The sequence below is a fragment of the Myxocyprinus asiaticus genome, chromosome 30 (assembly GCF_019703515.2).
Source record: "Myxocyprinus asiaticus isolate MX2 ecotype Aquarium Trade chromosome 30, UBuf_Myxa_2, whole genome shotgun sequence".
NCBI lineage: Eukaryota > Metazoa > Chordata > Actinopteri > Cypriniformes > Catostomidae > Myxocyprinus > Myxocyprinus asiaticus.
In genome coordinates this window covers 1,746,847-1,759,934 of record NC_059373.1, presented here as the reverse complement: position 1 = coordinate 1,759,934, position 13,088 = coordinate 1,746,847, and the positions used below count along the sequence as shown (strand labels likewise).

Genomic DNA, 13,088 nt, shown 5'->3' with positions numbered 1-13,088 from the left:
CAGCACTGGATTTTAGACAAGTGGTTGAAACACTGTCTGGGCCCTGTGCTTTCCTCATCTTTTTTTTCCACAAGCGCTGGCACACATCCTCTTCACAAATCTTAAGTGCAGGTTGAGTAGCAGGAGGGGGGTTGCAGGAGGTGTTGATGTTTGTGTGAAGTGAAGGTCAGAGTGGGTGTGGGGTGTGAGATTGGGCCTTCAAATCTACAGTGAACACATTCAAGTCATCAGCCAGTTGTTGGTCCACTACAGTGTTGGGGGCTGGACTCTTGTAGTAATGTCTTTCAGGACTCTCCACACTGATGCAGGGTCGTTAGCTGAAAACTTGTTTTTCAGCTCATCAGAATAGCTTCTTTTAGCCACTCTGATATCCTTATTCAGTGTGTTCCTAGCCAGATTGTACAAGATTTTATACCCACTTCTGTAAGCATCCTCTTTGGCCTGACGAAGCTGCCTGAGTTCTGCTGTAAACCACGGCTTGTCATTGTTTTATGTTAATTAAGTCCTAGTAAGAATGCACATATCCTCACAGAAACTGATATATGATGCCACAGTATCTGTGAGCTCATCCAGATTGGTATCTGCAGCTTCAAAAACACTCCAATCAATGCAACCAAATCAGGCTTGTAGTTCCAGCTCTGCTTCATTGGTCCATTTCTTTACAGTCCTTACTACAGGTTTAGCTGATTTTAGTTTCTGGCTGTAGGTTGTAAGAAGATGAACCAGACAGTGATCAGAGAGTCCCAAAGCTGCTCTAGGGACAGAGCGATATGCATCCTTTGTTGTTGTGTAGCAATGATGCAGTATATTCTGTCTCTGGTGGGGCGTGTAATGTGCTGTCTGTATTTGGGCAGTTCACGGGTGAGGTTAGCTTTATTAAAATCTCCCAGAATAAATAATAAGTGAGTCCAGGTATTGTTGTTCCATGTCTGTGATCTGATCAGCCAACTGTTGCAGCGCTGCGTTCAAGCATGCTTGTGGAGGAATGTTTAATAAAAAACAGAGAAATGAGAAAACCGTAGACATACAGTAACAGTATAGTGCTATAAAACGAATGTGGATTGCATAGTTCTGTTCCTAAACCTCTCTCTCTCTCTCTCTCTCTCTCTGCAGAAGTTTAACAGTACGCAGTACCCCACATGTCCGTCTGCTCGCTGTGTGTTTATAAACTATAACACCGAGGGTCTGTTCCAGAGGAATCTCTTTAACCTGCAGATCTATAACGTGGTGGCGTTCCTGTGGTGTGCTAATTTCGTCATTGCTCTGGGACACTGTACGCTGGCTGGAGCGTTCGCTTCGTATTACTGGGCCTTCAGTAAACCTGCAGATATCCCAACATTCCCTCTGACACAGTCCTTTATGAGAGCACTACGGTATGACATTTTCAATTGTAGACTTCTTGCTTATAAAATTACACCAGGCTAAACCGATCAACTGGAAAGTGTTGATTCTTGGTGCAATATACAGTGCAATATGATGCAATTCAAACCATATGAAAGAGTCTGTTTGATTTGATTCAGCAACAGTGTGTGGAAGCATTCATCTTAGAATTCCTTTTTAAAACGCTATTCGAAACACATTTTATGTCCGTAGTGTGACGTATTTCAGTGCGAAACAGAATATAGAGCAGGAAATAATGTAGGGTGGAATTTGATTTTATCCATCAGGATTTTATTGGATCATGATCAGTAGACTATGATATTACTGGTTAAAGGGATAGTTCACCCAAAGATGAAAATTCTCTCATCATTTTTAGAAGAATATCTCAGCTCTGTAGGTCCATACAATGCAAGTGAATGGTGACCAGTACTTTTAAGCTCCAAAAAGCACAAAGGCTATGATATGTATTAATCACTGGAGTCGTATGGATTACTTTTATGCTGCCTTTATGTGCTTTTTGGAACTTAAAAGTGCTGGTCACCATTCACTTTCACTTACAGAGCTGAGATATTCTTCTAAAAATCTTCATTTGTGTTCTGCAGAAGAAAGAAAGTCATACACATCTGGGATGGCATGAGGGTGAGTAAATGATGAGACAATTTTCATGTTGGGGTGAACTGTCCCTTTAATATTATTTTTCCCCGCCCGTGAGGCCTTCGTGACATCAGCAGAAAAGAAAAGTTGTTTTTGAGGCAGAGAAAGTTACTACGTTTTGGTGAAAGATTATTTTATTTTTTTTAATTTATTTTCTTTCAAATAATGTGGACTGATTAATCATGCACAATAAGATCCGAGGCATTTCTAAAGAAAGTAAATATTCAGTTGATTTCATGTTGGCTATAAAATCACATTTTTTATTGCCGTCTAATCACAGTGATTTGAGGGTCAATGACGTGACGCTCATTTTCTGTCCAGATCTATTAAATTATTAATAAATACATGTAAAATGCAATTTACACACTATGATGTTCTGTGATGAACATTTCTGAGTTTGAGTTTTTCATATTTTTCTGGGGCTTAAAATCAAATATGTCATGTGGCGTAAACGTCCGGAGATGGTAAAATAAAATCAACGACTTCAAATAAACAAATAATAAATAAATAGTAATAATAATAAATAATACTAAGTAAAACTAAGTAAAAAATAAATAAACAAATAAAAGAGCCCAACTCGCGTTACGATTCACTTCCACGATTTCAAATAAACAAATAAAAAATAACAATAAAAATAACTAATAATAATAAAAATAAAGTGCTCAACTTGCGCTATAATCCACTGCTATGACTTCAAATAAACAAATAATAAATGACTAAATAAATAGAGTCTCGTTAAAAGCTGTAATTCTTTAAAATTGGCATGAGTATAAAATAATATTTTATTAATATATATAAAAAAGTAGTGAAACAATTGTGATTTTAAAATATGATTAATATTTGAAAAATGTTTGTCCACCTCAAGACTGTGTGTGAAGTAAAAAAAAAAAATCAGATATTTGACATTTTATGAAAAGGCACATTTTGTTCAGGTCATGTGGTGTGACCTTGAGAAAACTAATTGATATTCTTGACTCAAAAAAACCCAAAAACAAATATATATATATATATGTTTTTCAAAAATGTATAAAAACAAGTTTGACATAAATATGACATTTCTAAGTACTATGTGCATTTTAAACTAGATTTCTAAAAGATTTCTCATTTTTATCACCCTTATTTGCCAATGTCAATGAGCATATAGTGCTCAGATCTCTTTATAAATGGTGCTAAGTTCATTTAATTGAAATGCTGGTATCGTTAAGCATATTTCTTGTTATCATCAGGTATCACGTGGGCTCGCTGGCGTTTGGCGCTCTGATTCTCACGCTGGTTCAGCTCGTCAGAATCATTCTGGAGTATTTGGATCACAAGTTTAAAGGTAAGAGATCATTTATACACTCAATCAACATCTCTACTGTACCGAACTCTGAGGTTTAATCCAATATTAGATTTTCCCTGAAGCGTTGATTGAAAGAGCCGTGTGTGTTTGTAGAGGCTCAGAACCCGTGCGCGCGGTTCATCATGTGCTGTCTCAAATGCTGTTTCTATTGTCTGGAGAAGTTCATCAAGTTTATCAACAGAAACGCTTACATCATGGTACGTAAACCTCCTCATGACACTCTCACTATCTCAGGAAGTAACTTTTGTATTGAGTAGCAATATTTCCGTGGCATTTGTTTTACGACATATGTCTTTTTAACCCAATAAAAACACAAAGCATGTCATTGATTTAAGTGAAGTTCTTCAGTTCAGTTGGTTATTTAAATTGTCAGTCTTGGTTTATAGATCGCCATATACGGGAAAAACTTCTGTGTGTCGGCTAAGAATGCTTTCTTCCTGCTCATGAGGAATATTGTGAGGTGAGCCCATAACATCATCAACACAAAGTATAGACATGTCAAAGCAGAAGAGTTCATATTTAGCTAGAGATGTGTACTCTCTCTGCTCAAACTAGTTGACTGTTAAAAACACGGCTCAAATATCGTGAAGTGATTTTCCTTAGTGCATTTGCCTGCTGTCGGCAACACTGAATAATATTGTTACTGTTCATTACAGGCTGACATCTTTACTGTTTAACAGAGGAAATTAATTTCAATAAATTCATTGTATTAAGCTTTTGCATTTCATCTTGAATTTGATTAATATTATAATTCAAAAAATAAACACATTTTTATAAACTTCATTAATCTGACAAATTAAGAAAAAAATGAGATTGTGTCAGGCTTTTGGAGCATTCGCTGGCGTCTGATGAAATAATAAAAATAATACATGACATGAAATAACACTGACATCCAGTAGGGGCGCTACAGTGATCCTTTGATTTAAATGAGTCTCTGTAATCCAATGAAGAAACAAACTTAAGTTTCCAGATATAGTTCACAAGTTATGAATTTAGATATATATTTAGACATCAAAGATTATTATTTGTCAAAGTTTAGCTTTTTGTTTTAAACCATTTGTTTTGATGTGTCAGTTTTTGCAGCATTGCTAATTAATGCTTAATATTAATATATATTTTTATATTATTTAGTCATATTTATTTCAGACATCAAAATTCAATAACTCAGAGTAAATTAATAACAATTTCAATAAGACAAACAGCAATAAACAAATATGAACCGCACTGAACAGTGATAATACAGTTTGTGTACAAACAGAAGACTGATCTGTGTGTGTCTGTGTTTATGTGTGTGTGTGTGTGAGTGTATGTGTGTGAGTATGTGTATGTGTTTATGTGTGTCTGTGTGAGTATGTGTATGTGTGTGAGTGTGTGTATGTGTGTGAGTGTTTGTATGTGTGTGTGTGTTGTGTATGTGTGTGAGTGTTTGTATGTGTGTGTCTGTGTATGTGTGTGTGTTTGTATGTGTGTGTGTGTGAGTGTGTGAATGTGAATGTGTGTTTAGTGTGTGTGTGTGTGTGTGTGTGTGTGTGTGTGTCTGTGTGAGTATGTGTGTGTATATGTGTGTGAGTGTGTGCGTGTCTGTTTGCGTGTATATGTGCGTATATATGTGTGGGTGTGTTTGTATATGCGTGTGTGAGAGAGTGTGTGTGTGAGTGAGAGTGTGTGTAGTGTGTGTGAGAGTGTGTGTCTGTCTGTGTTATGTATGTATGTATGTCTGTGTGTGTGTGTGTGTGTGTGTGTGTGTGTGTGTGTATATGCGCGCGTGTGTGTGTGTGTATGCATGTGTGAGAGAGTGTGTGTCTGTCTGTGTTATGTATGTCTGTGTGTGTGTATGTCTGTGTGTGTGTGTGTATATGCATGTGTGAGAGAGTGTGTGTCTGTCTGTGTGTGTGTCTGTCTGTGTGTGTGTCTGTCTGTGTGTGTGTGTGTATATGCATGTGTGAGAGAGTGTGTGTCTGTCTGTGTGTGTGTCTGTCTGTGTGTGTGTATGTCTGTGTGTGTGTGTGTGTATGTCTGTGTGTGTGTGTGTATATATGCATGTGTGAGAGAGTGTGTGTCTGTCTGTGTTATGTATGTCTGTGTGTGTGTGTGTGTGTGTATTCAGACGGTAAGTGGAGGAAAAGTCACCAAGCCTTGTACAGCTCGGATGAAGGAAATCATTTTTAATTTTAAAAAGAAATGTCAAATGGGTCAAAAAAGACCTGAACAGTAACCAAGGGTTAAATTATATTTTCACACTTTTTGGCACAATTTGGCAAAATTACAGCTTGACTGGAAATAACAGCCAATAAAAATACTTGATATTTCCCTTGATTTTTCTTTGTTTTGTCTCATATTTCATCTCAAGCATGCTCTTCACTCACACTTTTGTGAACTTGCTTTGATCAAACTTTAGGGGCGACATTGTTTGGTGTGCTGGAAATGACGCCACAACTGTGGGACTGTCGTAATTTCTGAAAAACACAGATAATTTTCACACAGTAAATAATAAAATGGTTTATGTTTATTTAATCTTTTTGTTTAGATGATCATAGTTTGTATGTTTGGCTCTGGGACAAGCCTAAAACAGTCAAATCTTCACATACTGTAAAAGACATTTGGAAAATACCAAAAATAGCTGACTACGTTGTTTTTGAGTCGAAATGATTTTCTGTGGTAACCCAGAATATTCCTTGAAGTCCCACAGAGAGAGTTTAATTCTCTAGTTAAGTTCTCCAGAAAACGATGGACTGTTGTTTAAAGAACGCAGAAACCAAAACTGTGACGTGAAGAACATCTAATGAAACTTCAAGAACAGCCGGCTCATGATGAGAAGATGTTAACTCTTGTTTACTGTCGTCTGATGTTCATCTGTTGTTTCTTCAGGGTGGTGGTTCTGGATAAAGTGACGGATCTTCTGCTGTTCTTCGGGAAGCTGCTGGTTGTTGGTGGAGTTGGTGAGAGATGTTGAAGTTCCCGTCACACACAGCAGGTTTCCAGAGTTTCATGAATGAACTGATCTCTCTCTGGTCTCTCCTCAGGTGTGTTGGCGTTCTTCTTCTTCTCCGGAAGAATTCAGGCTTCAGGAACCACGTTTCAAATCGCTGCTCTGAACTACTACTGGATGCCCATCATAGTGAGATTCACATTCACACCTGATTCACTTCAGAACATTTAGATTCATTATGGTGTTTGTACGGCTTGAACTGACTCCATTCAAACTCAGTTGTGTTGCTAACCTAACCCTAACCCTTTCCTAATTAATATTCCTTAGTAATAATACTGGAAAACCAAAATTATGGTAATAAAAACGTAATCATTTAACCAAAACATGGTTTTAATATAGTAACACCATAGTTAAAGCAATAGTTCCCTAAAAATGTAAATTCTCCCATCATTTACTCACCCTCGTGCCATCCCAGATGTGTATGACTTTCTTTCTTCTGCAGAACACAAATGAAGATTTTTAGAAGAATATTTCAGCTCTGTAGGTCCATACAATGCAAGTGAATGGTGACCAGAACTTTGAAGCTCCAAAATCCACATAAAGGCAGCATAAAAGTAATGCATACGACAAAAGATCAATATTTAAGTCCTTTTTTATTTTATCATAAATGATCCTCCCTGCCCAGTAGGGGGCGATTATGCATGAAGAATATGAATCACCAAAAACAGGAGAAAGTGAAAGTGGAAATTGACTGAGAAGGGAGGAGAATTTAGAGTAAAAAAGGACTTAAATATTGATGTTTCTCACCCTCACCTATCATATCACTTCTGAAGACATGGATTAAACCACTGGAGTCGTATGGATTACCTTTATGCTGCCTTTGTGCTTTATGGAGCTTTAAAGTTCTGGTCACCATTCACTTACATTGTATGGACTTAGAGCTGAAATATTCTTCTAAAAATCTTCATTTTTGTTCTGCAATAGTGTGTGAACCGTAGCTTTAAAAACTATGGTACATGTACCACATATTAAGCAACTTACCATGTTTTTCAGCAGAATGATTACAATTACCATTGTTATTTTTGCTGTATTATTACTGTAGTTTTCCAAAAAAGCATCACTGTTAAAATATGGTTACTGTGTGTGAAACCATGGTTTATATTATTAAGGGATGGATGAAGATATTGCTATAGGGAATGCAAAACGATTTCAGAAAATAAATTCCCGTGCTCTGTCTTTCAGGCAATGGAAAGTGTTTGTCTTGAGTATTTCGTGTGAAGAGAGATGTGCTCTGATATGGTTTTGTCTTGTGTGTTATAACAGACTGTTGTATTCGGTGCGTACCTCATTGCTCACGGATTCTTCAGTGTCTATAACATGGGCGTCGACACACTCTTCCTGTGTTTCTGTGAGTAACACACACATTCAAACACACTGCGCTGGTGATTTACATCTGAAGTGTTTTAGAGTTTATCATCACGTGACCGTTGTTGTTGTTGTTGTCTGTCGTTCAGTGGAGGATCTGGAGCGTAACGACGGAAGTCCACAGAAACCTTATTTCATGTCCAAAAACCTGATGAAGATCTTAAACAAGAAGAACAAACAGCCAAAGACAGGCTGATGATGGTGATGATGATGATGATGATGAAACTTTTCACACTCAAGCACAGTCATTTTTAAACTCAATATACAGAACGCAATTCATGTTCAGACACTTTAAAACCACTTTATTCTCCATTTCATTTTCTGAAATCAATGCAAATTTTCAAAATCATGTCACAGAGTTTTAGTCCTGCTAAAAAACATCCATATAAGGTGGTTTACTGAGCTTATCTGAAAAGTGCCCCAAAACCCTCTAAAACCAGCAAACCAGACTGCAGCACCTGTTAAGCCATCTTTCAGCAGGGAAACACAAGTTACTGTTTTAACTCGTCTATCACAACCACCAAAGATTATTTAAGGATACTGTTAACATGCTTTCTGCTTTTACTGAAAATGTGCCAGTGAATTTGAGCTTGTTTTTGTTTGTCTGTTTGAGGCACTTTGTCTAAAGCGAAGTCAAGAAACTGACTCGAGAAACGGTCAGTGCATTTGGACTGAAGATGTCTGAGAGCCGAAGCATGTAGTCGCCATTATTAGCACCATAAATATCATTTTTATTCAATTTTTTTATTTTACAACCCAAGATATGCACAGCTAGACTATGTGTGTGTGTGTGTGTGTGTGTGTGAAAAAGTATTTGCCCCCTTCCTGATTTCCTGTATTTCTCATACTAAATTCTTTTGGATCTTCAAACAAGATATAACAGCCTGAGTAACACAAAATACAGTTTTCAAATATATATATATTTTTTATTGAAGCAAAAAAAAGTTATCGAACACCTATATCACCCATGTGAAAAACTAACTGCCCCCTTAAACTTAATATCTGGTTGTGCCACCTTTAGCAGCAACAACTGCAACCGAACGCTTCTGATAACTGGAGATCAGTCTTTCACAACACTGGGGGGGAATTTTGTCCCACTCTTCTTTGTAGAACTGCTTTAGTTCAGACACATTAGAGGGTTTTCAAGCATGAACTGGCCGTTTAAGGTCCTGCCACAGCATCTCAATCGGGTTCAGGACTTTGACTAGGCCACTCCAAAACTTTAATTTAGCTTCTTTTGAGCCATTCAGAGGTGGACTTACTCCTATGCTTTGGATCATTGTCTAAGTTGTGCTTGAGCTTCAACTCACGGACTGATGACCGGACGTTCTCCTTTAGGATGATCTGGTAGAGAGCAGAATTCATGTTTCCCTCAAAGCATCCCCAAACCATCACACTCCCATCATCATCATGCTTGACCGTAGGTATGATGTTCTTTTTGAGGAATTCTGTGTTTGATTTACGGCAGATGTAACGGGACCCCTGTCTTCCAAACAGTTCCACTTTCGACTCATCAGTCCACAGAACATTCTCCCAAAAGTTTTGAGGATCATCAAGGTGTGTTTTGGCAAAATTCAGACGAGCTTTAATGTTCTTCTGGGTTAGCAGTGGTTTTCTCCTCGCCACTCTTCCATGGATGGCATTTTTGGGCAGTGTCTTTCTGATAGTGGAGTCATGAACAGTGACCTTTATTGATGCGAGAGAGGCCTGCAGTTTCTTGGATGTTGTCCTTGGCTTTTTTGTGACTTCCTGGATGAGTCGTCAATGTGCTTTTGGAGGAATTTTGGAAGGACGGCCACTTCTGGGACGGTTCACTACTGTGCCAAGTTTTCTCCATTTGGAGATAATGGCTCTCACTGTGGTTCTTTGGAGTCCCTTTAAAACAGCTTTGTAACCCTTCCCAGACTGATGTATTTCAATCATCTTTTTCCTCATCAGAGTTTCTTTCGACCTTAGCATAGTGTGCTACTGGATGAGACCTTTTAGCCAACTTCATGCTGCTGGGTAACTTTTTGGCTTCAATAACATTATCATTTAAAAACTGTATTTTGTGTTTACTCAGATTGCCTTTGTTTTATGTTTGATTTTGTTTGAATTTTTGAAACGATTTAGTGCAAGATATACACAAAAACAGACGAAATCAGGATGGGGGCAAATAATTTTTCACAGCACAATATATATATATATATATATATATATATTGCATGTATAACTGTTATTGATGACTGATTTTTGGTGTAGATGAATAATTATATTTTAAGTTTGTTATACCAAAATAACCCACTTTTTTCACTTTGAAATGCACAAATAAAAACACAGTCCAACATTTTTAGATCATTTTTTAATTTTTAAAGAGCTCTTTTTTTATTATTATTTGTTTTATAGTTGCATTAGTGTGTGCTCACATGTCAACACTGTTTTATATGATTTGTATATCTGGTACTGTGTGATTTTTAAAGTGGAAATGAACAGAGATATTTATTGAGACATTAAAGTGTAATAAAAATGAGGAATATTAAGCTGTGCTCGTTTCCTCTTGTTTCTTCATTATCAGTTATAATATAACTGACACTATTTATAGATAGAGCCCCATGTGATTTATCATGAGTAAATAAAAGTGATTCAGAGTTTCACATTTGTAAGAATGTTGAGGTGAAAATTGCAGCTAAATTAGATTATAAAATAGGGACATCCCAATACCACTTTTGTTTTCCAAATTCTTTTGTATTTTTTCACAAATTCTGTGTTTTCCCCAAGTCCTGTATTCAACAGTTTAATTAATGAATTAATTCATTTAAACTGTAGTAAAATAAAAATGGAACAATACATTTTCAACATAACGTTGCATTATTTTTTATCATAATATGTACTTTTATACAGATCTTCAATGGAGTGCACAACAGAGCATCACAGATGTGAGATATTACTTAAATATAATACAATTATTATTATAATGACAGTGAATATTACGTAACTATACAGTTGTGATATTTTTCTGTCATGTTTTCCACCGTTTCAGTGGAGCTTTTATTTTGAAACCGAGCGTAGCCCTTTTAGTTTGTATGTTTTTGAGGACAGCTTCACACCTCTTCATATATACCTCACTATATTTATTTTATGGTATCTGATGATTTTTACGAGTACAACTACATTAGCACAGTATCGGACCTGATCCCAGTACTGATAATGGTGCATCCCCAGTTATAAATAGCTATGTACAAAAAATACATTTTGAAAAGTGTTGGAATCGTGGATATTGTACTTTGATCTTTTTCCAAAGAACGTATGAATATAAAAAATGTATTTGGTATTTATGTGTATACTTAATGTTCTTTTGTACTTAAGTAGGTAGGTGTTTTGATTTTATATTTTGCATGTTTAGGTTTATTTAGCATCAGTGTCGGAGCTGGAGTGGACCATTAATTATTTTACGACAGGTGCTTTTCAAGAGCGAGGAAGGACTTTTATTTTGGTGTCTGCAATGTTGCTCTCACAAGCTGCTTCTCAAACGAAACTACTAATACAGTGACCTCAAAAGTTAACCAAAACAACTGACCATGTCTGGAACCGCTTTTACAATAATTATCAATATGCAAAAGATAGGTAAAATAAATGTTTTAAATCCAACTGAACGAGCGAAGCCATCGCATTTCACGTACATTTCGCATTTTGCCGTCTCAATTATTCACCTTTTTCCTTGTCGAGATTTCTGTGTTTTTATAGACAGTGCCTCACCTGAGTGCGTTGATGACATGAAGCGATGGTCCGAGGTTAGTTACGCTGATACCATTAATTATTCGGAGTTGTTATGACAGCCAACAACTGCACAAGTTGAGCCTGAAATTCACTTTTACTCCAAGTAACACGTAAATAGTTGTTCTCCTCTGGATCGCTCGTTTTGGCAGTTTTGACTTGGTGTCTCGAGACCAGAAATAGAAAACAGGCAATTCGAATCATCATGGTGCCACCCAATGGTTGCTCAGGAAAACTGTTGATTGGCCGCTTGTTGCAAAGTCCTGCCCATGTGAGGGCTCGGCCAATCATCATATAAATAACACACTGATTGAAAACCCGGTGTCCAATAAGCAATCAGATGCACGGCGTCCAGGCAGGACCCAAAATGACGCGCTTAGAGCTTTTTGTCCAGTGAACATTGATCTTTACTCCATTGAAATATAATGACGGAGCCGGTCAGTGTTGAGTTGAAACCTTAGAGCTCCTTGAGCAAACAGCGCAACAGTGGTGTGATATTTGGTACGTTCATTTACTAAAATATTAAACTGCACAAAGAGTGATATTTGATATATATATAAAGAGACAATCTGTACATCTATAATGTCATAGTCACATTTTTTTAATTAAATTTGAGGGAAAACTGTTTTAAAGAAATCACCTCCCCAATTTTTCATGCCCAATTCCCAATGTGCTCTTAAGTCCTCGTGGTGGCGTAGTGACTCGCCTCAATCCGGGTGGCGGAGGACGAATCTCAGTTGCCTCCGCGTCTGAGACCGTCAATCCGCGCATCTTATCACATGGCTTGTTGAGAGCGTTACCGCGGAGACGTAGCACGTGTGGAGGCTTCACGCTATTCTCCGCGGCATACACGCACAACTCGCCACACACCCCACCGAGAGCGAGAACCACATTATAGCGACCACGAGCAGGTTACCCCATGTGACTCTACCTTCCCTAGCAACCGGACCAATTTGGTTGCTTAGGAGACCTGACTGGAGTCACTCAGCACGCCCTAGGATTCGAACTCGTGACTCCAGGTGTGATAGTCAGCGTTAATACTCGCTGAGATACCCACGCCCCAATAGCCTTTTTATATAAATAACAAATTACGCAAACCGTATTAAATAAAAAGTGCCAGAGAACAGGCCACACCCAGTTTAGTTTCAGTCCATTTGCACAATAATACTGAGCAGTTTATCAACCAAAATACTTTTTTATGGCAAAAAGACTTTAATTACAAACGTTTAGGTTTGATTAACCGGTGATAATGCAAAAAGGGAGAAGACAAATGAGAAGTGTCCACCAAAGTCACCCAGTAAGAATGAATCATCTCTTAATTCTGCCTAATTTGAGGCCACGCCCAGCAGATGTCAATCATCTGAATTATGACTTAATAAAACGTGGTCATGTTCTACTCATCTTTTGGCTCGCTTTAATCAAAAGGTCCAAACCAGCCAATCTGGTTGCAGCAAGAGGAAATAACATTGACAAACAGAATTAAAACCAGCAGAATTACAAACCACCCTCCTGTCAATCAACTTCACAGCCAATAACAGAGAAACATTTAAAAACATCATTTACAATATCCATTTATACACACACACCCACATACACACAAGCAGC

General features: G+C 37.4%; 1 protein-coding gene across 3 annotated transcripts in view; it reads left to right on the top strand.

Annotated features, from left to right (window-relative positions):
• Positions 1-10,249, top strand: part of LOC127421500 (choline transporter-like protein 4) — a 40,200-nt gene extending 29,951 nt beyond the window's left edge. For 2 of the 3 annotated variants that reach the window (XM_051664589.1, XM_051664590.1), the window contains 8 exons: positions 1,114-1,373; positions 3,261-3,355; positions 3,470-3,573; positions 3,763-3,836; positions 6,245-6,315; positions 6,400-6,494; positions 7,629-7,713; positions 7,820-10,249. In XM_051664589.1, the coding sequence (XP_051520549.1) occupies positions 1,114-1,373; positions 3,261-3,355; positions 3,470-3,573; positions 3,763-3,836; positions 6,245-6,315; positions 6,400-6,494; positions 7,629-7,713; positions 7,820-7,926 (891 nt within the window). In that variant the 3' untranslated portion in view covers positions 7,927-10,249. Of the gene's footprint in view, positions 1-1,113; positions 1,374-3,260; positions 3,356-3,469; positions 3,574-3,749; positions 3,837-6,244; positions 6,316-6,399; positions 6,495-7,628; positions 7,714-7,819 lie in introns of those variants that run through there. The other variant, XR_007894004.1, reaches the window with a different exon arrangement.
• Positions 10,250-13,088: the final 2,839 nt, after the last annotated feature.